The 25,470-nt window shown below is 46.7% G+C and overlaps 1 protein-coding gene across 1 annotated transcript; it reads right to left on the bottom strand.

Annotated features, from left to right (window-relative positions):
• Positions 1–14,323: 14,323 nt before the first annotated feature.
• INSIG1 (insulin induced gene 1) lies at positions 14,324–24,528 on the bottom strand. The gene is made up of 6 exons (XM_054273570.1): positions 24,493–24,528; positions 23,700–24,124; positions 21,064–21,188; positions 19,814–19,980; positions 19,221–19,320; positions 14,324–16,567 (listed from the first exon to the last, which is right to left on the bottom strand). The coding sequence occupies exons 2-6, from the start codon at positions 24,106–24,108 to the stop codon at positions 16,538–16,540; spliced, it is 831 nt and encodes a 276-aa protein (XP_054129545.1). The 5' UTR covers positions 24,109–24,124; positions 24,493–24,528; the 3' UTR covers positions 14,324–16,537.
• Between the last annotated feature and the right edge of the window lie 942 nt (positions 24,529–25,470).

Here is a 25,470-nt window from a genome sequence, read left to right as displayed (position 1 = left end):
GTTCCTCAGAAGACTGTTCTGGCCATTTGGGTTCCAGATATCAGCAAGAACATACAATGGAGAGATTAGGAAATGTCTCCTGGTGGAAGACATCAGGTTAAAAAAGGAGAAAATGCTTGAGGAAGGATGGAGTTTAAGATGATTATAGAAAAACCAGAAAGTTGTGATGGGCCTCTCTGACTATTTCTCCCCTCAATGCCTGGCCACTGTTCCCAGCCTTCCTGGTGGTGCCCAGCTCCAGAACAACAACAAATTCCCATCTTAGTCAAAATTTGTGAAAAAACCCTATGGAAATGTTAAATCATCCATGTGAACCTCGGGAGCAGTGGAGTGGCTCTGCTCTGCGCAAAATCTCAAGGAAAAATTCATAAATTCAAACCCTCCAGGACCATTCATGGTGGGTGGACATCTCTGGGGTTGCTGTTGATAATTGCTGCCCTGAGATGTGCAGGGTGTCTCTGTCTCTGCACAACTGAAGAACAACTCTGGACTCTTCACTTTTCGGTCTTGAGGTTGTTTATTAATTCTTATCTATAAAATTTTCTTTCTGCCCAGCCAAGATCTGTCCAGCAGGGCAGCCACAGGCACTCTGACCACCCCTGAGGTGGTGTTGTCCTTTTATACTACAAACTATGTATAACATATCTACACTTAATTCCCAATACCTATCACCTTTGTTAGACAGAGCACTTCTACTCTAAACCAATCCCAAAGTGCCAACATCACTGCAGAAAATGGAGAACAAGAAGAAGAAGAAGGAAGGCTGGACACGCCCAGATTCCACCATCTTGTCCCCATAACCCCCATACCAAAATCCTAAAATCCACGTTTTCACCCTGCGATCATTTTGCTATTACACTATTCAAACCTGTGTGACTTTCATGTCCTCATACAAAGTTGGCAACTTGCTCCAAGGTCCAAATCAAATCCCCAGGTGTTCAGGGCAGCATGCAAGGTCTCTGAGTTCCCTGATGGGTCCTCGGCAACTCTGGACACCCAGAGGGATGCGCTGAGTTCCAACAGACATCCATTCAGTCGAGGCTCACTGAGATGGCTACAGCACTAAAAATGCACTAGAAACAGCATGAAAAGCAGCACAGCACCACACAAAACATGTGGCTGAGGTGGCAAAACCCATGCCAGCTCCCTGGCTGCCCTGGCACCCACCTGCACGAGGCCAAGCACATCAGCACCTCCAGAAGGAGCAGGGCTGGCAGCACCAGGGTCCTGGCTGGGTGACCAAACATCCCACCCCTGCCTCGGGGCACCCCGTGGCCCACCCAGCCCTACTGTACGTCCCCTGTGTGTCCTCCGTGCCCCTGCTCTCTGCAGAGGAAAATGGAACTTGCCTTTTGTCTGGCAGGGGTCAGACAGAGCCGGTTTGTTCGATAAAGCTTTAACGCTTTGTGAACACGCAGAAAAGCTCAACCCGGGGCCCTTTGACAATCCTCATTGTTTTGTGCCTAAAAAAAAAAAAAAAAAAGAAAGAAAAAAAAGGAAGGAAAAAAAAATAAAGAAAGGCTGGTTCGATTTAAAACACCAAGTTCATGGCATTTCAAAGAGAAATGATACACAGTGTATGGATTTGTGTGATACAGGGAGATAAAGCTAGGAATAAAATGCCAGGCAGGAGCATTACAAATGCTGCTCTCGGGGGTGAGCCTGGTATTTTGCCATCTGATTATTTTAAGTGGTTTCCTTCTCTGCAGCAAAATCTCTGGCATTAGCTTCACATCCCAACTCAGCGTTTGGGGCAAAGTCTGGGGAAGGAAAAGGTGTGAAAAAAAGATGAAAGAGTGAGTGATACTTTGCCCTAATGTCTGTCGTGCCTGGGAAATGGCACGTAGATGTGTGTACGGTCCGCTTCAGCCACACTGGCCTTCATTGTCTGCTAAATTCATAAGCCACGTAATGCATCAGTTGCCAAGCAAAGCTGGGATATGGGAACCCTCCCTGCAGTTTATCTAAGGACTGAAATAAAATAAAATAAAAAAAAAAAAAGTGGACTCCTGAAAGAATCATATGAGCTGGCACGGAGGTCAGTTGATTGAGTATTTCATTTATTGAACGTGCGGTTGCCAAAATAAATAACTCGGGCAGGAAAGCAGGAGTCAGGAAATTGAATGTGGGGTGGTTTTTGTGTGTCTCTGGCGAAGTTTCCCTTGAGTGATTTCCTTTGGAGGCCGCTGCTGCTGCCCGCGGAGCGCATCCCGCTCCTCCGGCGGCCCCGCTCCTCCCCGCCAGCCTGCATCCATCCGCCAGCACAACAAAAATGCGCCGTTTCACTGTCCCTATAATGCACGGAAGAAATAGGATTAGGTCCAAATAGCGGCAAGGTAAGTAGGATTAATGGCTGGCTTAAATAAACTCCGCCGTTCCTTACAAGGCTGCGGGATATTGTTTCCGCCTGGCTGTGCTGCGTGCCAGGCAGCGCTGCCGTGCCCACGAGGTGCACGTGGAGATAAGGCTGGGGGCATGTGGGGAATTTAGACCACTTTGCGGGATTGTTTTTCCTTTTGTTTTTAATAAGAAGCCTGACTTTTGCCGTTTTGAGGCGATGAAACCTCCCGGTGGGAGAGAGGGGAGAGGAGGATGGAAGGGCGAAGGGTTGAAAGGATGGAGGCGCGGAGGGATGGAGGGATGGGGAGAAGGAGGGATGGGAAGGATGCAGGGATGAAGGGATGCAGCCTTTGTGAACGCCTCTTGCCCCCTGGCGTCCCCTCGCTGCAAGGACAGCCCGGGACACCGGGGAGGGGGCCGGGGACACCGGGGACAGGGGGAGGTCGCCACGGGCAGTCTCTATCTCTCATCGCCTCTTTCCCCAAAACCCCGACTAACAAATCCAGCCAAACCGACGCAAGCGACACTCCCGTGCAAAACTTGTTTCTCCCTCCCCAAAATGCCTCCTAAAAATAAAGATCCTGCCCAGTTCTTCAAAGGCAGTTTGAAGAGCAGGAACGGGTAAAAAAAAAAAAAAAAGTGTAAAAAATTTAAAGAGTTGGTTGCTAGGAAGGGAATGTGGTGGCTTTTTTGGCATTTCTATCCTCTTTTGCTCAGTCTCAGTTTCAGCTGGCAGACCAGGATCTGTGTGGTTGCCTCCATTAAATCTGTTTCTCATTGCAGGCTGACAAGGTTTTAAGAAAGGTTCCTAATGACCGATACAGGTTGGCATCGCAGCCGAGTTTTGTAATTAAACGTTACTGAGCAGCAGCAGTAGCTGGGGATAAATGTCAAGGCGCTTTTTCTTTTTTTCTTTCTTTCTTTCTTTTTTTTTTTTTTTTTTTTTTTTTTGCGATTTTCGGAGGAGAGTCTGGATATGTCACACGGAAATTGCAACTGCCAAAACAATCTACCAGGAGCACATCAATAAAAATAACTTCCACATACTTCCCCAGCGAGCCAAGGAAATGACACTCAGTGGCTGTCGATGCTGAGGATCTCCCAAATCCCCCAAAAAGCTGCAATTACCGACGGCCCCGGCAAATGCCCCGTCCCGCTGCGGCAGGACCCGCTCGATGGAGCCTGCACTCGTTAAATTGAATTTTACCGAGACATGATGCTCGGTTGGCAAATTGACGGTAGGGAAATAAAAGAGGGGAAAAGAGAAGGATAAATGTGAGAGTTTTTGTGTGCGGGGGGAGAAGCGTCAGGGCAGGAGAGCTGCGGTGACAGCGAGATGCGGACACTGCAATGGGATGCTCGGGAGGGCGCCCAGCTGGGGGTGCCCAGCCGGTCCCGGTGCCAATCCCTGACCCAAACCCGCCGTGCTCTGCCAAACCCAGGCAGCAAACTTGCCTGGTGTTTGTCTTCCCGTCTCTCTTCTGACTTTGTTGCTTTTTCTTTTGGATTTTTATTTTTCTCCTTCTTCCCTTCCCTTCCCTTCCCTTCCCTTCCCTTCCCTTCCCTTCCCCCATTCCCCCATTCCCCCATTCCCGCATCCCCCTGGAATTCCGCGCTTCCCCCGCCCATTCCCGCGGTGTCCCGGCACGGGATCGCCCCAAACCCCCATTAATTTATCTGAATTTATCCCAAAGCGCATTAAACCATCTCCGGAGCTCGGGCCCGGCTTCATCCATATGCATGCGGAAAGTTTCGCGTGTGTGTGTGTGTGTGTGCGCGTGTGCGAAAATTGCGAAGTTAAATATTTGTTTTTAATTTTCTGGCTCAAAAATTTTAACTAAGAGGCGGGATTCCGGCCGCTCTAATGTGCTTGCATAAATGGCTTTGTTATTACTGCTTTCCTGCTAAAACAACATTCGCTCCTGGCCTCGACACGCGGTGCTGGGGATCCGGGCAGGCTCTGCCATCCGGGATGGAGGAGCCGAGCGGAGGCACCCGCGCAACCCGCCCGCGCCCGCGCAAATTAACCCAGCGCGGCCTCCCATCAGCTTTTAATTAGATTTCCTGATTATACACGTGTTTAAAGGACAAGATTGCGTGTTTATGGAGGGAGATTTCCTCAAGAGTCTATTTGATTAAACGTATTTACAATAACTCCGGTGGTTAAACATTGTCACATTTTAGGGGACGGTTTAATAGAAGTGTGATTTTCAGACGGTGAAAAAGTTGCAGAGAATGGAGCACTCCAGCCTGCCCTAGAGCTCGGATTTTATTATTTATTTATATTTTTTATTATTTATTTTATTATTTATTTTATTTTACTTTATTTTATTTTATTTTATTTTATTTATATTTAGATTATATTTTATTTTATTTTTATTTTTATTTTTATTTTTAGTTTTATTTTTGCTTTGTTTTTATTTTATTTTGGCTTTTATTTTTAAATTTATTTTTAATTCTTTAAAAATTTTATTTTACTTTTTTTTTTTCCTGCCTTCCTTTACCTTCTTTTATTTCCATCAGTCATTACAGCCAATAACCCACGGAACCCGGGGCCGGTGGCCCTACAGCCAGACAAAAGGGTGAGAGAGCCGGGGGGAGCCCCCCGGCCTGGGGGTGGGTGCTGCTGCTCAGGGCACAAATCCTTTTCCGAGTAGCAGGAGGGGCTTTATTTTTTTAATGATTTTTTTTTTAATTTTATTTTTAATTTTTTGGGTTTTTTGGGGCACCATTTCTCATTGATTCTCACACTCCTGCTCCAAAAATGTGCGGAGGATGTGGGGCACGGAGCGTCCATGCAGAGCCGGGCACCGGGCCCGGTCGGCACCGCTCTGCCCTGGGCTACGCACGCTCTTCCTCCTCCTCCTCCTCCTCCTCCTCCTGCCCTCGGAGGCGGCCGGGCCAGGTCCTGCCGGGGGCACAGAAACCACTCCGAACTCCCACCCCTGGCACTGCTGTGCCATCCCAAACTTATTGATGTGACACTCTGCTGTGACATTCACCAGCTAATATATATATATTTTTAATTTCCCCTCTAGGTGTATACTTTCATAATGGAGAAGAATTTTTACCTCTTTTTGATTTTTTTCTAACGAGGAAAGCTCCATGTGAGAGCACATCTCTCTTTTTGTCTTGCTTATTAGACATAATTTAACATAAAACGCCTGTTATAATTACTGATTATACAAGGGATCCCTTGTTTTTGCAAGCTACTAACAGGATTAGCTAACAAGTGCTGGATTTCAAATTAACCATAAACATTACGCTGGAATTCATTTCATTGCACTGGAGAGGAGGGAAGGTGTGGATTTGGGGATGAGGGCATGCAGTGATTCCGGAGCCTTTTGCCCAGAATCGCTTTTTCTTGCCCAAGCTGTCCACGCTGGGCAGCAGCATTGCCCCTGTAAAGCCTATGAAGGCATTGTTTTAATTATAAAAAAATTATAAAAATAGACCAAATGGAAAAAAATCCTGTCTAAAGTGTTGTCTTGGGAGGGTTGGGGTGCCCTGATCCATCCCGGGGCAGAGCAGCAGCTCAGCCTCCTCCTGCCCGTGTCCTTCTCCCTGCCACAGGAAATGGAGGGCTATAAAAAACCCCATTACACATGAGTTAATTACTGCTAATTGGAAAAGGGACCTCCCCTACACAAAATCGTCTTTCACCACAAAAGAGCATTTAAAAATAATCCGAGGGGGGAAAAAAACCCGAAAAACCACAACAGCATAATGAAGCTTTTGAGTGAAGGACCTCATGCCATCATTGCCGAGGAGGGAAATTCCCGCAGCTCCGGCCGAGCCCTGCTCTCCTCACACTCCCATGGTCTGTGTGAGCTCTGAGCAGCCCTGGCTGGAGCTCTGGCTTCCTTCTGCATGGAAATCAGCTTTTCCTGGCCAAGGGGCACCTGGAGGGGCTCCCCGAGCACAGGGGACAGCGCTGCAGGGCAGGGGCGCCTCTCCATCCTTCCTGCCAGAGCCGCTGCTCCTCCCTGCTTCCCATCCTTCCACCAGAGCTCCGACTCCTCAGGCCTGGCAGAAAAATAAATCCTTTTAATGAGTCAAATAATTTTGGACACAAGAAATTTTCTCCCCCTCTCCTTTTGTAATTAGAGCTGGCCGCGTGTCTAAAATGATCTGCTTTCCAGAGGGAAACAATAATTGAATTGTTGGGTGTCTCCCGAGCTTTGCAGGGCTCCGGGAAGGCTGCGGGGGAAGCGGAGCCGCTCTCTCGTTAGTGCCTGCAAAGAGAGCGAGACACCCTCGAATTCAATTACGCCGCTCCTCCAGGAACCCTGATAATTATAACGTCAAGTTGTTTTTTAAAATTTCATAATTATGCTTTAGGATCCTTGTGTGGATGTTTGGGAACGTTCCTGCCCAGCCCCAACCCCCCCTCTTTGCTTCAGCACTGTCTGTGCTGCAGTGGCATTGCTCTGTCCCTGCACCCAAGGGTGCCCGGGGTGCTGTGTCCCTCTCCATGCCTGAGCAGAGCCCTCCTCTGCTCTGTGCCACTGGACAGCTCTCCGAGTGCCACACAGTGCCAGGGAGCTGGTGGCACATCCCTGTGTTGGGGAGCTGGTGGCACATCCCAGTGCCATGGAGCTGGTGGCACATCCCTGTGCCATGGAGCTGGTGGCACATCCCTGTGTCGGGGAGCTGGTGGCACATCTCTGTGCCATGGAGCTGGTGGCAAATCCCTGTGCCAGGAGCTGGTGGCACATCCCTGTGTCGAGGAGCTGGTGGCACATCTCTGTGCCATGGAGCTGGTGGCACATCTCTGTGCCATGGAGCTGGTGGCAAATCCCTGTGCCAGGAGCTGGTGGCACATCCCTGTGCCATGGAGCTGGTGGCACATCCCTGTGTCAGGAGCTGGTGGCACATCCCTGTGCCAGGTCTCCTGCCTGCAAAATTGATTCCCATGCAGAAATGTTCCAGAAGAGCATCAGGGAGAAGTAGGTAGGAGAAAGTTGCAGAAAGTTTTGCATTCAGCTGGTGAAGAGACAGGTGTCCAGGGTCCTCAGAGGGGTGACATTTGGGACATGCCAGGTGCTGCTGGGGACCTTAGGAGTGGGGTGCCACCTAAGAGCTCTGCCTGTGCTCAGGTTGGCATTTCACCTACACCAATGAAAAGGTAAAATACTGAAAACCTTTCCCATTCCTTTTGCAGGTGGAAATGGAAAGCTTGGAGGGGAGTGACACACCACTGGCAATGCCATGCAAGATTTACTTGGGAGCAGCATTAGATTTCAAGGGTAGTTGAGTTACTTCTAGGCTCTTTTTAGAAAAGTGGCTCAGACTTTTCCACTCCTGCTGAAATGAGAGAGCTGTGAGCCTGTCCTGCTGCAGAGTGCTGCTTCTCTCCCCTGCCCTCACCATGGCCCTGCTGCAGACTCTCTGTGCCCTGCTGGACACGTGCCCTGGGAAGTGGCTGCCCAGGACTGGTTTGTGCAGACACCAGCTCTGCCTCTGCTGGATGGAGGCCTGGCTGCACAGTGCTGCTTGAGGTGTTAAGGGAAGGAGATTCTTCTCCAAGACAAGAGACTGAGAATTTGAAGAATTGCAGAAGAGCAAGAAGATCAAATGGAAGGAATGTGGAAGAATCATGATCACTATGAGCTGCTTCTGTGAGGAGATGGTGAGCAGGAGATGGTAAGCAGGAGATGGTGAGCAGGAGATGGTGAGCAGGAGATGGTGAGCAGAAAAGTCAAACCCAGTCAGACTCTGTTAGTGCACAGGTATTGCAGCACAATCTGTTTTCCAGGTGTGTGCTAAAATCCCAGCATGCTACTGTCAGAGAGATTTGTGGTATCCTGGTTGGTTCTCCTCACCAAAGCTGAATGGGACCCAAGGACATTCCAGAATTTCATCTAGCCCAGTTTCCAGTGTCAAATCATGAAGGGTCTGTGGTGTGGGCTCATTTTGCAGAGCTCCTTGCTGTGCTGGACAAGGGGCTTGCACAGAGGACTCTGCTGTGTGTTGGCCATGTCCTTTTTTCTGTAGAGAGAGAAACTGGCCATGTCTCTAGCTCTCTGTATGCAGCAAAGAGTTGTAAAGCACAGCAGGAACGAGCAGCAGCAGGCCTGGTGTTCTCCCCTCCTGCCCCACAGCCATTGCCAGGAAAGCCTGAGAGCCTCAGGCAGAAAGCTGGTTAATCAAATAGTAACCACCCAGCAGCACCAAGACTGACTGGTGCCCCCAGAATAAACTTATTTTGATCCTGCATCTTGCACAGCTTCTGAGCTTGGACCCAGCTCCTGAGGAGGCTGCTGCTCCCCCCTGCCTTTGTGGTGCACATTGCTGTCTGGCCAAGGAGCAGAAGATGAAGAGCTTGTCTGATATTTGCAGGTCAGGGCCCCCTGTAAGAGTTGTGGCACTGGGACAGGAGAGCAGAGAGGAATTCACAATGACTGTGCTGATTTCAGACTGGGAATAGATTTGCTTTTCATTCTCTCAGACAAGCAATTAGAGCTGTCTCCCCAAGCAGTTCCCACCCAGCAAGGAGTTCCAAAATATGAAAATTCTTTCCTTTCATATTATTTTCCAGATGTTCAGTCTTCGCTTCCCTTTATTAATGCTTCTTTTGCCAGGGTGATTCATTTAACAATTAGCTAAGGCATAGGGTGGAGCAGCTGTTACAGATATTACCTGTGCCTCTGAGGCAAAGCTTCTTACTGTTGTTTTTTATCCATCTCTCCTTTCCTTCTAGGCCTTTAATAACCTGTAAGAATTATCTTTAAATTAGTGGGAAGCTCTGATTCCTCAACCAGGTCAACAGATGGCTCACTTGGACCTGCCTTCAATTAAGCAGGTGGAACGTGCCCAAGGAACAGGCAGACAAATGCAGCTGTTCCTTCCCCAAATCTCACTGCAGATCTGATGGGAATTATTCACCAGCTCCTGTGTGAGGGTTCTTGTTTTATTGACCTCAGAACTTTGCATTCAAACTTCCATCACCTGGCTGCACCTTCCAGGAGAGTGATCCTTCCCATGACAATGAGTTGTGGGTGTGATGATGCTGAGGTACCTGAGCATTGCTGGCTTCATGGTCTACTTCCAATGTTTGATTGTTGGGAAAACTCCAAAATCCCATTTTTTCTCATCATAAGCACTGATGTATGTCTTTGGTTCCCGTATTAATGGAGACTGAAGATGGGGTTCAAACCTTGAGCCTCCTGCTGTTTTGGTTTGGGATGAGAGGAAGCAGCCTCAAGTTGAGCCAGGGGAAGTTTAGATTGGATATGAGGAAAAATTTCTTCTCCTTAAGGGTTGTCAAGCAGTGGAACAGGCTGCCCAGGGCAGTGGTGGGGTCACCATCTCTGAAGATCTCTATGAGATGTGGCACTTAGAGGCAGGATTCAAGTGATGGACTTGGCAGTGCTGGGTTACCAGCAGGACTCAGTGACCTTAAATGTAATTCCAGTGAAAGTGATCCTGTGATTCTGAGATGTCTCACATCCTCTCTGTGGTCTTCAGCTGCCACTTTTGGAGACTGTGTGTCTCCTGTGCCAAACCCACCAGCCTATAGGGGTGTCTTTAAATACCCTGGGGTGTCTCCAGTTATAGGAATGTTTATCCTTTGCAGCTGAGTTCCACCAAGAGAGTAATGAATCAGCAGGTTGTACCTTCAATCTGTATTTAGTACAGACTCATTTGTGCTGTGGTAGGACTCCCATCCAACCAGCACCACAAGTTGTGGGAGTACAGGTGGAATAAAAGCTAAACAGTGGCAGCAGGATCTGCCCTGGAGATACCAAGTGTTTGCTTTGCATGAAAAGACCAAAACATTGCTAAAATTCTGAGTAAAATTCTGAGTAAACTGATCAGGATTGGTTATGCCAGGATTGGTTATTGGTTAGACACCATTACTATCTTCTCCCACTCAGCTGATAACTCAGTGCTTACGACTGAGCGTGGCTCTTTTGCTGATGTTTTTATTCACTCTTACTCAACTATTCCAGCAAGGTGCTTGGAAGGTGACCTGTGGGAGGTTTGGTAGGAGGATTATTCATGTCTGACCTTCAGCCCTCAGCAGTGACAGTCTGTGCTGTCCTGCTATGGCTGGGAGCAGAGCTCCAGCCCTGGAGCTGCTCGTGATGCTCAGCACATCTCCAGCCCCACTGGCTTCACCTGTGCTGCAGCTCAGCTCAGCTGTGTTTGAATCCTTTCTGGGGTGAGGATGTCACTGACTGCACTGTCTGTGTGCTTCAGCCAAGCAAGGAGAAATGTTGCAAAGAATTTCCCTGCTGCAGAGCTCTGCACAGAAATAAATCAGCTCTGCTTGTCTGGACAAGGTCTCTGCTGCCCAAAGAGCCCCTGGAGTTTTGATTTTTGCCCTGTTTATGTTGCTAGAGCTGGGTATGTCAGCAGGGTATGTATTTCTGGGGATTTTTCTTTAGCCCAAGCTCTGCATCTCCAGAGATTCCTGGACTATGCTGTCTGATCCTTGCAGGGCAAAATTTGGAGTGGTTTGATCGATGCTGGCAGGGATGTGTTGCACCTTCTTCTTATATCAGCTCGTGTCACCTCTTCCAGCAGCCCAGGAGCAGCAGATTTCCTGGAGAAATCAGATCCAGCAGCTCATCCCTGCAGCACAGCCCCACACAGTGCCCAGGCTCTGTGCTACAGGGTCCTGGTGCAAGAGCTCAGCAGCTCAGACCCCTCCAGCCTGGGCCATCAGCTGCACACCAGGGGTGATCAGGGATCACAGACAGCTTCTCTTGCTTTTGGATGACATCTGTTCAAGTGATGCCCAACATTAAACTCATCAGCAGCTGTTTTTTTTTTTTTTGTAACACAAGTATTAAAACCTGAGTGATGATTAAAACCTTCTAGGATGCAGAGTTATCCCATCACCAGGGGCTGCTGCTCAAAACCCCTGCAGCCTCCAGTGCCACATGGCAGTGACACAGCTGGCACTGCAAAGCTGCTCTTCTGAGCCAGGTGAGGAAAACTTGGGTTTGTTTGGGTTGTTTTGATTGTTTTAAACATAAAATTTACACCTCCCCAAATGGAATTGTCAGAGCAAGGCAGAGCTCTGAAGAACAGCACAGCTCCTTGCTTGCTCCCCCAGGTGCTGAGATGGGGATGCTGGTCCTTCCAGCAGGCTGACTTTTTATTGTAGAAAGAGTTTCTGACAGAAACAGGCAAGAAAACAGGAAAAAACCAATCCTTGAATAAGTTCTGAGTAACATCTGAGAATGAAAAGGTGCAGACAGGGCAGCATGCAGACTGCAGATCCAGCACAGGTACCTGCTGCCTTTCAAGCCCCTGTTGGGGTGGCAAAAAGGAAGATGAGGTCTGAAAGATGATGAAGTATAAAGCCTAGAGAAGCTGTTTAAACAACAAAGGGCAGGAAGAAAGAAGAAAGTTATTACCCTGGGCCAGAAAACAAAAGATTGATGAGGGTAGTGCATAAGCAAGGTGATACCTAAAGTGATCAGAAATTTTTTGAAAAACCTTTTTATTGGGCCAAAAAATGCAGATTTATTAAAATAAAAGATAATTCCTAAACCAACACAATTCTTATACATTTCTGCAACATTAAGACTACCAAGAAGAGTGTTTGGAAATTGAAATTTCTCATTTCATTTTTATAAAAAAGAGTGGTTTAGGTGTTTGAAGAGGTGAAGCATTGCACCGTCAGACAACTTGGAGCACTTTTCAAAGGTCAGAATCACACCAGTGCATGTCAGGGTGGTAACAAGTGCTCCAGCTGACCCAAACCGTGTGCTTGGTGATTTTATCTAGCACAGCTTGCTCAGAGAAGCTGTGGATGCCCCATCCCTGGCAGTGCTCAAGGGCAGGCTGGATGGGGCTTGGAGCAACCTGGGACATCTCTGCCATGGCAGAGGGGGAGTTAGAACCTGATGGTCCTTAAGGTCCCACTCCAAACATTTTTATGATTCTATGATCTCTCCAGTGTCATCGAACTCAAAATGCAGCCAGAACAGCCAGAAGCCCTTCTGTCTTAAAGAACTCCATAGTCACATGTGAACAACTTATATTTCCCCAGGAGCATCACAATGAGCCTTTCTGTCGCTGGATGTGATCTTGACTCACCTCTGAGTCCAGGTTAATTTATTTCAATTTTTTGGCCCCTACTCTAAGACACCTTGAAAAGGATGAACTCCTTGTGCATTTATATGAGTGTCAGACACAGAGCCTCCCCTTCCCAGCCCCAACCCAAGGGACACTCACCTGGCTGCCAGAGGGAGCCCCATGCCAGCTACTGAGCTGGGAGAAAATGCTGCAGCTGTGTTGAATTTCTGCTGAGCTGCAGCTGATGTTTTAATTCTTAGGAAACACAGCAAGTTTATGTAACCCCTGTAGCACTTCTCTGATATTTAATAAAAGTGTAATAGCAGTCAAGCTACTGAACACACAGAGAAGACAATGAAATAGAGAAGGCATAATTTGCAGCTGAATAAAAGAATTCACTGACTAAAACTCAGCAAAGCTCTGACCTTTTATGTGTTTTTGGGTAGTAATGCATTATTTATAGGAATTATCATATGTACTTTGAATTCTGTGTTTGAAAGTTAACTAGAGCAGGTCAGAAGCACCATCACAATCTACAGACTCTCTTGTCACACAGCCAGCCTCACATGAGGCTTTATGGAATATGAAATTCATCTGTCCCCATTTGCAGCCCATGAAGGCACTACATTATCACTGCACAATGTAAGAATTTAAACACATGATGACTCCAAAGTATGCATGGGGCAGCTCCTGTGGCATTTCACTGCCCAGAGAAATCATCATTATCTATCTATAGGAGCCCTTCTTGGCCTTTCAGCTGAAAGAACCCACTATCACCCACAGCTCTCACCTATATGCTTTGTTCAATTAATCCAGCATGTAATGCTTTGTTCTCATGAATTTTGGAGCTACTCTGATGTACAGTAAAGGCAGTTGAGACCTAATTTCATTATTCATCTCAATATGTTCCTGCTGCATTCAGAGAACAGACCATGGGCCCTCCTGTGGCTAATTTAGCACCTGCAAATCCCCATGATTAAAGCCAAAGGCTGCACAAGCCACAGGATGGATCTGCAGGAATATGCACACGTCAAATCATCCCACTTGCTGGGAAGAGCAGGTTTTTTTTCTTTTATAAACTTTTTACACCTGTTCCTGACTCAAAAGGAGACCATCATGCTTTAGTTCTCCAAGACCAGGCTGTGTCTCACAACCTTTTAAAAATATATATATATATGCACGTATTAACATACATAAAAACATGTATTTAATTCCTTTTCACAAAATTTGAGTGCAGTTTCAGGGAAATCAATGTTCCTGGAAAATGTGGGCCATCAGATTGCAGCTGTTAACACCTCCTCAGCTGCTAGACTAAAGTTAAACACAGGCTATTTAAGCTAAAAGAGTTAAGAAATGCCTAATGAAGGTTTTTTCAGCTAAGTCAACTGAAAATTGACCAAAAAAGTCATTCTACTGTTTCCACTGAAAATGCAGCAACTTCCAGAAGTCTAAAATAGGCACTTAAGTGCATTAAAATTGAAGACTTTTGGTCTAAATTTGTGAGCTACTATTAGAGTTGCTTAACCTTAGCAGCTCATTCTTAGCTTGCGCTCTTCAAAATGCTTCAGACTTTAAGTAACCACTGCTGCACACAACCAAACCACAGCAGGAATTTGCATGCTTACCCTGCCCCCTCCATATTTTGTTTCAGATTATGAATTTCAGCATTTTGGAAGACAATGGCAGGAAGATTCTGTACTTTAAGGCACAAAACCACGACACACTTACTGTGCTTTCCTGCTATACAATAGCAAGGCTGTTTTTCTTCAACTGTACAACCCCTGCTGAAGCTGATCCTGCCAAGTTCAGTTTAGGATTTTTTTTTTAAACCACTGCATATGCATGACTGAATATTTGTTATGCAACCATAACAACTGTCCTTTTCAAGAAAGATTCCTGCATAATGCCAGCACAGAGAGTCCAAGGCAAACATGATTTGATCTTAAAACTTTAATAGTAAAAAAAGTGTAAAACCAAACACACCGCTGAAAACTTACCAGTAAGAATGAGAATTTAAGTGTTCAAATTCAGAATAGTGCAAGTTTTCTTCACTCCCCTCCCCACCTCTTCCAAACTTAAATCACTTTGGTTAAGATACTCAGAAGTATTGGCAAAAAATGAACTTTTGACTTATGTTTTTGGCTGTATTATTTCTAACAGGTACAGATTTAGTTTCAGTCTTTATAAATAAATCTGAGATACTTCTCTATCAAATATCCATAGAGATCACTGCCAGCTTTACTTACATCTGGTTTCATAACATTTTGAAATGGGTTTCAAGATGGTTACAAAGCTCTATCTTCAGCAAGGCAGCAGCTCCTTAAACAGCTGAGCTGAACCTGTCCCAATCTCTTCAAGTAGTTCTATAAAATCTGATTATTTAGGTTTTGAACATTTGAGGATGGATCTTATATCAATGAAATTACTCTTGATTTACACCAAAGTAAGGTTAGAATTGGGGTCTGCTCTGTACTATAGACTTTGTGCTAAACTTTTGTTGCTAGCATTCCCTTAGAAGAGTGAAAACAGCCAGAACAGAAACCTCACCTCAACTTCTGTTTTGATGGTTCAACCTTTAACTGAAGCCTCTAACTATAACTGAAGCCATGTAAGATTGGAAAAGAACACAACAAAAAAAAAAATTGCATAATACAAAAAGGCAAATCCATAAAAGTTTACAAGTACACCATAACCACAAAATTGGGAGTATTTCTAAAAATTTGGGTTCAATGTAAGATACAACAAAACTAGCTTTACTAGTTAAATAAATTATTGCTCCATTTGACTCCATGCAGCATTGAAATGAACTCAGAACCCTTTTCTCTTGAATCTCTCATAAGAAATGATCGATATTGAAGAGAACTCGAGGCTCAGACTTACTGTACATTGCACTTCAACTTTTAAGACCTAATACTTGCTATTTAGGTCTCCTGTGGCCTAAGCTATCAAATGAATACGTTGTGCTCACCAGAACTATGTATTAAGAAACACCAAATGTTTAATGTAGTGACATAAGCACTTTTTGTTTTTAAGAAGGCAATCACAGATTGCAAGTTCTATAGGGTTGTGTAAAAACAAGTAGTGATCTCTTTCAGAAACTGAACTGAGAAAACAAGCTGTTTGCTGTTTTTCACATACAGTTTAAATCACATTTGAGGCCCAGTTCTGTTTCTCATCATTTCAGTCCAAACACAAATTCAAAGGACAGCTCTAGGAGGAAATGACAAATCAAAGAACTTGGAGGCACGTGCTAAATGGCCAAGCACTGACATGGAATGCATGGTTTTTCAGTGACATCAGACATTTGAGATATTTAAGATGTCCTTTGGTGAGACACTGAAGCAAGGTCTAATATTAAGCAGGCACAGTCACACACACAGAGATTTCTTACTGAATTGTGGCCAGAGCTTGATTCTTGCAAATCTAACTGCAAGCCTCAGGAGTAATGAAATTTCCAGTTGGAATCTCTTGATAAAGGTTCACATTTGAACAAGATTGTCTCCTGTGCTTACTTCTCATACTGAAGTAATTTAGAAATTCCAAACTAGGGCTTTCAACCTCTCATCCCCAAACCCTCTCCACCGTCAAAGACAGAAACTTAATGCAGCATTACAAGAAAGGGCATGATTCCTTCATAAGACTCCTAAAAGCATTAGTGCAATGCCTTTAATCTGTTTTGATCACTCTTATTTTTAAATAACCCTATTTTTTAAAGACTTGGATAAATACTATTCCTATTAAACCTTACTTCATCATTGTTAAGCACCATCAATCTACTTCCTTTGGGCACTGATACAAGAGCTTGTAATTAAATTTCAGTTTCAAGGCTTTAAAACATGGCAGCTGATTCAATAACTTACAGTGGAATCTAATACTTGGAAAACTGCCACTTAGCCTGAACAGTTGTATGCACTTGGTGTTAAACTCTTCCAGAGAACAGCCATATGCAAATGCTTATGTGGTAAATCAGGGTAAGATTTCAAGATAAGCAGTTAATTTCACTTGGCTACTCTAAGAGTGGATAAATTTTTTTTCCCCACAAGTCATTTGTGCAGTGAGCCCATAAAGAGATTATTTCTTCTAAATAATCTTCAGTTTTAGAAAGGAACACATCTTCATAAAGTTGCTTTCACACTGGCACCGGGTATTCTTCTTCAAAGGCTTAGTCATTGTGTGGTTTCTCTGGAATACCCTATGGATAAAAAACATCAAACACATGTTAGGTTTTAATGCCATCTGATAAGTGACTACATTATGCAGTATTTTCAATTATTAAATAGTAAAGTAACTCTAGTTAGGCTGGCAATGACCTAGAGAGCATGGCTTATTTTAAAAGCTTAACAAGGACGTGTTCCCTAACTGTGGACAAAAAAAAAAAAAAATCACTATGGGTGTTTGTTGCCTCAATCAGTGCCTCTGAAAAATCCATCTGCCAATTGCATTGCTTTCTATAAGACTTTGTTATCTTTCCTCTCTATCTCAGTTTATTTCTTAGCAGAAGGTATTCAATGCTTCACTTAATGGACATTAATTCAGTTTAAAGAGCCCTTTTTCAAACTGCCTTTAACCACAAGCTACTTCATTTTCCAGTCAAAGCTTGGTATCAGAGACTTACTCATTTCTTCCTAACTCTCTTTTCTAGTATGGAATGCAGTAATATGTCACTACAAGATATTTAACCCATTTTTCTTTGAAACAAAGCTTGTAACTTGTTCTCTTTCTGAGGTCAAAATGCAAATATATTTTCAAGTACTGAATGCATTCTCAGTTCTCTAGCCTCTAGCACTAGTACACAATAGGTATTTGTGAGGCCCAAGTTCTGAATACCACACTAATTTGTCAGATGCTGAGAAAGATGGTTACAGCTCAAAAATGAAGTGTTGCCACCCACTTAACCCAGCTGATGAGCACTGACTGAGCAACTCTAGGCGTCAGAATGAGCAGAAAGAACTGATGGCAGCAGCAGCATCTTCACATCTTCTTTTGCTATAAAGCCCACTGAAAGAAAACACTGGACTTCATCCTCAAGCTGGTGGCAAAGAAATCCCAACAAGCCAAACAAAACCCCAAAGTCTGCTAACAGCAGGTCTGCTGAAAGGTCACACTGCACTTTGGGAGCTCCCTTGAAATCCAGTGACTGGAAAGCAGCAAGGATCTCTCAGCTAACATTTATCAGCATGGGAGGAGAGGTCTCAGGGACACTTTTCATTTCACTTTTCATTTCTAACTGGAGAATCTAGACAGGGGCTGAGGAAGAAGCAAAGCAACTTTACTCCATTAATTTCCACAGGTGCCCACTTCTACTCTGGAAATATCTGTCACATGCATCAAACAGCTCAGGGGCTGCAGCACAATACAGCCAGAGAAATAACTGTTTAATTCAAGTATGGGTTAAAAATGCTACATTCCATCTTCCTGCCACAACCACTATGGCTGACAAAACAGACTGGGACTTCTGAATTACCTCTATAGAAGAAAGATGTGGTTGACTGGATTACAGACTCTACTTCTTGGGAATTCCAGCACACAGTGCTACACAATGATTTGTAGAAGTTTTCCTATGAAAATGCTGCACTTCCTCAAATTTTTCCTGACTAAGTAATGGCAATGTAAAACACATGAGAAGATACCTCTAAATAATCAGAATGAAAAACTCTGCATTGCCAACTTTCCACTTTCTTTATAAGAAAGATGACAAGATTGACAGGAAAGCTGCAGGCAGGATCCAGGCTGATTTTAACTACACTCAGGTGAGATGCCAGGTGAAACAATAGTAAAGGAAAATGTTCAGTGTGTCTAAATTCATTTTAGCTCTTTCTTTAAGGCTGCCTTCCTTTGCTTTCTAACAGAAGCAGCAGAGCAACTGGAAAGCACTGTGTGAAATACAGAACTGTAGCATAAAACCAACTATAATTTTATTTTGAGACTCTGCTGCAATACCAAAGCTTCAACAGAATTCAGTTAATGTATGGTTTCCACTTGATGTGAGTGGCAAATTTAAAAAGAGAAATTATGCTGCCTCTTCCCCCCATACATGTAGTCCTAAATAAACCCAAATGCTGATTGCATGCATCAGTAAGATTTGAAAGGGGAGTGGTGAACTTGTGTTTCAAAAATTTTCAAATGCCCTTCAGTAAAAACTGAAGGCACCTAAACCACAGCAGCCTTAGGAAAGTTAACTTGAAGGGTGTTTTCCAGGACTTGCATAGCAAAGAAGACAGAAGTTAAATCAACATAATATTAATTATTATTATCCATCAGTGTCAGAACACCTTTCACAACCAAGCCTTAGGCTGATGTGCAAACACACAGCCAGGTTTACTCTTCAGTGTGCCACAAGGAAATAATTCCTTAAGAACCTGGCAAACAAGACAGCAATTTATATTATCCCTTTATATATGGAGTGATACTTGAATCATGTCTGAAGTAACCAGAAAGAGAATATTTGATTTTGGAGCAGTGGAATTTGGTGTTATATAGGGACATTTCCCTATATATACTTTTGTGCATGAATAATTAGAGAAAGCCCAGCAGTGTCTCAGTTCTCCAGCTATCCTAAATGTTAATTATAAACACTGATGGAGCAGGAGCAATGTACTGATTCCAGTCTTATTTTGGCTGCCACTGGAAGAAGTTAAATACAAAAGATATTCAAACACTTACTAAGACAATACCCACTCTACTGGCAACACAGGTTGTCTGCTTACAGCTCAGCTCTTAGGAATACATCTACTTAACTTTGACAGTTTGTGAGTCATACCCTTCAAGGCATAGTTTATTCTTGGACTAACAACAATGGGAGGCATTTGGATTGTTAAGGAAACTACTAATTATGCAGTAATTACCATAGCCAGCTGGCGTCCTATGTTTCCTACAGTCACACCTCCTGAGAAAAATATACAGGGAAGCCAAGAACGAATGTAAAGGAAATCTGGGGATGTATACCTAGTGAAGGAAAGGGAACAAGTTAGAAAGTTAGAGACAAGTAATTTTCATCATCTTACATGCTCTTAACCAGATGCTACAGAACTCTCTCCCCTGGGCTTAAACAAAAAAAAAAAACAAAAAACAAAAAGGCAGTAACAGTGGGGATAGAAACTCTTAACTTGGGAGACCAAATTAAGTCTGTAAACTTCACAAGCTTCTAAACACCCTTGTTCTAGCCAGTAAAGTTTAGAAATTCACTCTGCTGAGAGCTAGCAGAAGTTCAGTTTTCTGAGGTGTTACCATTTCACCACACATCCCAATCCCAGTGCTCCCCACCTTCCACCCACAGTTCTCAGTCTGGGCATTTGGAACAACTGGACCACTACCTTAGACAAACAAAACATCTTACAAAAATGTGCTAAATACATTAACAACTAAATTCCAGTTCATGTGCACCCATGCTTTTAGTTAAGACAAGAGAATTGAAATAGTATTTTAGCAGCTAACTTACTGATAAACACCATTATATACAAGAAACTGGGTTATCAGCGTTGCTACAAAGGCTATTGTTATTCCAAGTCCGAGACCACTTCTTGAACGATCAAATGTCCACCAAAGCCCCAGTGATAGGGCTGCCAGAGTCAGGGACAGCTGGATGTTGTTTGCAAAGTCTAATTTCTGGAAAAAGATGTTAAGGACAGTGCTTTTTAAGTCTGTAGACATCCTGTGGCCAAAACTGAACAAGTGAGCACAACTCTCTGTCTTTAAACACAATACATTCAGGATTTGCTTTTCAGACCTGCCAAGCAATCATAGCTCTTGTTAACTCTGACTGGAGCATGACTGCAAAGTCAACATCAATTTTTGTCACACTGAGCATCTAGAGAATAGGCTACATTTTGAAACATTTAACTTTGATGGATTTTTGTCTCAAGTAACCTAAGTGAGCTGGATTACCCAGGTTTTCTGCTCAAGCCACCATATTTTTAATATAAAGAACACTTTTATTTTGTGCTTCTCACTAGCATATCACTAGTTAGTTGTGTTAACTTTTAGATGTAGACAAGATGTAGATTAAAACAACACAGCTTACACTGTTATGTTTGCAGTTATAGAAGACATACCTCAATATCAGTGAGCTGTGTTACACATCTTACAGTAGCCACTGCAGCCTACAGCAGGTCTCACAGTGATATATGGTCTCTTCAAGCCAGGTCTTATAAGCTCTTGGAGATTTACATCCCACCCAAGATAGCTCAGCTACTTTAGAAGGCATAAAATCAGCTGGATGGCTTCTGTGGCAGCATTGGAAACAGAAAAGTTTTAATAAAAGGAAAAACAACAAAATTCTTTACAGAGAAAACCCGAGCCGGGTGCAAGAGGTTCTTGCTCTTGGTAAAACACCCCACAAAAGCCATTGGTTCCTTTGTTCTCTTCTTTTTCTAGTGAATTGCGTAGGCGGGACTTTTTGGGTCCTGTCCAATTTGCTATCCTTAAGTTTGAGGAGAAGCGCCTCAGGTCCTATGAGGTGCCTTTTTTACCCAATTGAGGAGAGAAACTTCCGGGCTTTTTTTCCTTTTTTAGGAGACAAAGGAGAGTTTTGTCACTCCGTCAACAGGGGGCACATTCCTATATCGCAGACCTTCTCTTCCAGGAGCACCACCCTTATCTTGGCAATCCTGCCCCAGACCCCAGAGAGCGGCAGAGCCAGTTTGCTGAGCCCAGAGCAAGCCCAGGGAGCAAACACGAGCTGAAGGATACAGCACTGGCGTGGTTGATGCCCACGAAGACGGCGATGCAGCGCATGACGCTGGCCCACTCCCGCTTGAACTTGTGGGGCTCCCCGAGGTGGCTGTCGATGCAGGGGTACAGCAGGCCAACCACAGCTGCAAGAGAAGGAACAACACTTGCACCAGCTGCCAGGCAAGGATTACTCCAATATTGCTAAATATTAGCTTGGCATGAAAGTGCTTGAGAAAGCAGCGAGGTGCTGATCACACTGCTGTAAGCCTGATGAAGAAAACACAATTATCACCTGCTTTTTCTACTTTAAAGAAGTAAAAGCCCAGCTCTTTGAACCTTTAAATATATATTGCATTGTTAAGGTTATCTGAATTGAAGCTCCTTTTGTTTAAAGAGATTTGTCACTTGACATCCTGAGCAAAGGCTTGTACCAATAAAAGCAAAGCACAATAAAAGCTTTGCCAGGAGTGGAATCTGTGTTCATTGCTCACGTGCAGGGCTGACAGCTTTATGAACATGATTCATCAGCTGTGAATCAGGCCCTGAATTAAATATTTGCATGGACTTAAAAGTTTATTAGCAGAGCTGCTTTCTCTCCTTCTGCTGGGCTGTAAGTCAGCCCAGGGTTCCTGTCCATGTCACATGAATTTTGATACCAAACAGAAGCAGAGATGAACTGAAACAAGCAGCTGCCATCAGTCTATTTATATCAGGGAAAAATAGATACTCACACAATTAACCAGACAAAGCTTTATCTCCATAAAGCATTTTTCAGCCTTTATCAGTCTGAAAGTTGGTTGCAGAAGAAAAGCATAGGGTAGGGTTAGCTCAGTTGCTGGCAAGAACACCAGAGTTTCATTCTTCTAAGGATTGCAACTCCCTGAGTTGTCACCAACTCCAGGGTTAGACATGCTGCTTTTACTGACTACAACGTCTATGTTTATTAATTTCCTTTCCTGCTCTTTTTTTAATCCCTTAAACTCCTAAGAGTAAGAAATGCTATGTTAAGAAGGCTGGAGAACATTCTATTCCAAGACAGGCGTGTTCTGAAACAGCTTCATTGCTCTGATGCCAGCCACCAGGACTCTTGCCTTATGATAACAGCTAAATTCCAACGTTTAATCCAACTGTGACAGGACTATGAGAACTCTCACTGGAGAATATCCCAGGCCAGCCTTTAATGAACCCTTAATGTTCATCCTTTAATGTTCATCCATTAATGAACACAGTCCATTATTCATTTGAGTTTACAGTTCATCATTCATACCCCCTTCACTGTGTGATACAAACAGACATCACATAACTGCATGAAACAAAAATATGCAGGAGTTGTTTGAAGTCTTTTCAATGCAAATTAAAAACCATTACAGTGGGTTTATTTCCTAAAATTTAACTTCTTTTTAATCCTCCAACCCTTCACCAAAACTTTGTCTAGACACGGACTGGGGCATTATGAATGATAAACCACGAAGTATGTGCCAGCTGCTGTGACAATCACACCATTAGCCTGAGCCTTCTGTGCCCAGCAGCAGGCAAGGGACAGGCAGGTGACAGGCAGGGACAGCAGGCAGGGGCCAGGCAGGTGACAGGGCACACAGGCGTTAGGTGAGAGGAGCAGCAGGCAAGGTGCTGAGAGCAAGCAGGTGATGGGGGCAGCAGGCAAGGGGCAGGCAGGTGACAGGGGACAGACAGGTGACAGGGGCAAGGGACAACAAGAGGGCAGCTGGCAGGGGCAGTGGGCAAGGGGCACCGGGCAGGGGCTAGACCAGTGACAGGGGTGGGGGCCAGGCTGGTCACTTTTTAAACTGATTATCATGCCCCATATATTGCCTGGTAGAACATCATCATGTTATTTTAAGTCACTGGATGATAGATAATAAATCATCTCACTTCTAGATTTTTTGGTAGGAGTAGCACAAGCACATTTGTACAACTGTCTTTGAGAACAAATTCAAAGCCTTAGCAATGAATTTACAGTAGAAGGGCCAGTGACAGGGCTCGGCCTGGTGACAGGGACGGGGGTCAGACCAGTGACAGAGCTCAGTGGGGCCCGGGCCGGTGACAGGGCTCGGCTGGGGCTCTGTGGGGCCCGGGCCGGTGACAGGGCTCGGCTGAGGCTCTGTGGGGCCCGGGCCGGTGACAGGGCTCGGCTGGGGCTCTGTGGGGCCCGGGCCGGTGACAGGGCCGCGCGCGCCGCCGCACGTGACTTCCTTGTTGTGGCCCAGCCCGTGGCCAGTCGCGGGCGCAGCCAATGGCGAGCGCCGCCCGCCACTCACCAGTTCGGCGGCAGCCAATGGGCGGCGGGGGGCGGGGCCGACACGCGGCCGCGCGGGGCGGGGGCAGCGCGGGAGCCCTGCGCGGGGCGGGCGGCACCGGGAGCGGCGGGAACGCCGCGGTCACCCCGAGCCCGAGCCCCGCTTCCAGCCAGGGACACCCCCCGATTCACCCGCGCACCGGCTCAAAACCGGCCTTGAGACACGCGGGGATAAAGCCGAGCGCGCATCCTCCCAAAAGCCCGAGCTCGCATCACTCGCTGCCGGATGGGAATGCGGGGCTCCCGCGCGCACAGGTCACGCATTCAGCCCCACCGCCTCTCCTCCTCCACGAGAGGATGAGGAAAAACCCAAAATCACCCGTGGAGATCAGCGACTCACCTGCTGCTGTGCCGCAGCACGGGGGCACCCACCAGGCGGAGGAGAAGAGAGTAGAAATCACTTCGTCAGGGAACAAAGTCACATTCCGCTGGATCTGCAGCAAGTTCAGCACCAGGGCCATGAAAGCACCCACGACGAACAGCACCACGCTCCTCTGCACCAGGTGCTGACTCCAGTTCAAGGTGCTGCTGGTGCTGCTGGCGGTGCTGCTGGCGCTGCTGCTGGCGCTGGAGGTGCTGGGGCTGCGAGCCCCGCGACCCACCAGCGGCAGCGAGGGGCTCGGCACGGAGGAGCTCAGCATCTCGCCCACCTTGGCGGCCAGCCCCGCCGCCGTGCCCCCCAGCTGGCTCCTGTGCCTTCCTCTGGCAGTGCCGGAACAGCTCCAGGCGCAGCTCTCCAACCTGGGCATTGGCTCCTCCGGACACCTGAAACACACGCACGGACACACACGCTAGTAAAGCCGTCCGCAACGGGTCAGGCCGGCGCCTCCCTCCGCCGCATCCACCAGCGCCGCCGGGGCTCTAGAGGCGCCGGGGGATGCGGGGTGATCCCGGGGCTGCTCCGCCTCGTCCCCACGGGAGGACACGGACCCCGGCCCGCGACCCCCGCGGGGGCAGGGCTCGCCCCCTACCCGGGCCCGTCCGTCTGTCCCCGCGTCCCGCCGCCCGCTCACCTCGGGATAGGTTGGGGGAGCTCCGCCGCCTCCCTGCCGGCTGCGCTCCGCCAGCCCGCGCCCCGGGGAAGGTTTATAAACCCCGAGCCGCGGATGTCACGTTACCCGCCGCCGACCTACCCGCGGCCGCAGGCAGCGCCGGGCCCGCCGCTCCGCTCCGCGCCGCCGCCCCGCCCGTCCCCTCCCGTCCCCTCCCCGCCGGGCGGGGCGAGCGCCGGGCGCGGGAGCCGCCGCGCCAGCCCCGGGCGGCCGCGGCCCCGCTCGGGTGAGGCGACGCAGCCAATGGCGGGCGGGCGGCTGATATGACGTGCCGGACACACCACCCGCCTCCCGGGCCCGCCGCTCCGCCCGCAGCGCGGCGGCGGCGGCGGAAGAACCGGGCGGAACCGTGCGAGACCGTGCGGACGCGGCGGGAGCGCGCCGGGGATGCGCGCCGCCCCCGGGCGGGAAGGGAAGGGCGGTGGAGGGATGGAGATGTGGGCCGTGGAGGGATGGAGATGAGGGCGGTGGAGGGATGGAGATGCAGGTCGTGGAGGGATGGAGATGCGGGCCGTGGAGGGATGGAGATGAGGGCCGTGGAGGGATGGAGATGAGGGCGATGGAGGGATGGAGATGAGGGCAGTGGAGGGATGGAGATGCTGGCCGTGGTGACGCTGTCATGGAATCAGAGAATGGTCAAGTTTCAACGAGTCTTTTAAGGTCATCGTGTCCAACTGTGAACCCAAGTGACCCCGTAGCCTTTAAATCTCTAAGCCACGTCACCCAGTGCCAGCTCCAAACGCCTCTTGAACACCTCCAGTGTCGGCATCTCTAGCTGGTCAGAGTGACCCCGAGAAAAGTTCCAAAGTCTGTTTTCCCAGCCTGGCGCTTGAAGAAAGAGTTAGGGCTCTTCATTTCTCATGTTCTGGGTCCTGACCCTCCAGGGTGACTCCACCACCTCTCTGGGCAATCTATCCCAATGCCTGACCACCCTAAAAGTAATCGTTTTTTGGTTTCCAACTATCTAATTTGAATCTCTACAGTGTCATTTTAAGGCCATGTATCGGTGGCCTTTGCAGCCAAGCCCTTGTGTGCTTGCCCAGCCTGCTGCGTGTCCCT

Source organism: Melozone crissalis, unplaced genomic scaffold (assembly GCF_028551555.1).
Source record: "Melozone crissalis strain CALT ecotype California unplaced genomic scaffold, PUWL_Pcris_2 ptg000016l_1, whole genome shotgun sequence".
NCBI lineage: Eukaryota > Metazoa > Chordata > Aves > Passeriformes > Passerellidae > Melozone > Melozone crissalis.
Note: the sequence above shows the minus strand (reverse complement) of the source record. Positions and strands in the feature narration are given on the sequence as shown.

Excerpts from the sequence above, each read along its gene's own strand:
- INSIG1 (XM_054273570.1), bottom strand. The coding sequence starts at position 24,108 with ATGCCCAGGTTGGAGAGCTGCGCCTGGAGCTGTTCCGGCACTGCCAGA. Across the intron at positions 19,981-21,063 it reads GCATCAACCACGCCAGTGCT|AAATTAGACTTTGCAAACAA; the intron begins GTATCCTTCAGC and ends ATCTTTTTCCAG. Across the intron at positions 16,568-19,220 it reads TAGGACGCCAGCTGGCTATG|GGTATTCCAGAGAAACCACA; the intron begins GTAATTACTGCA and ends TTTTATCCATAG.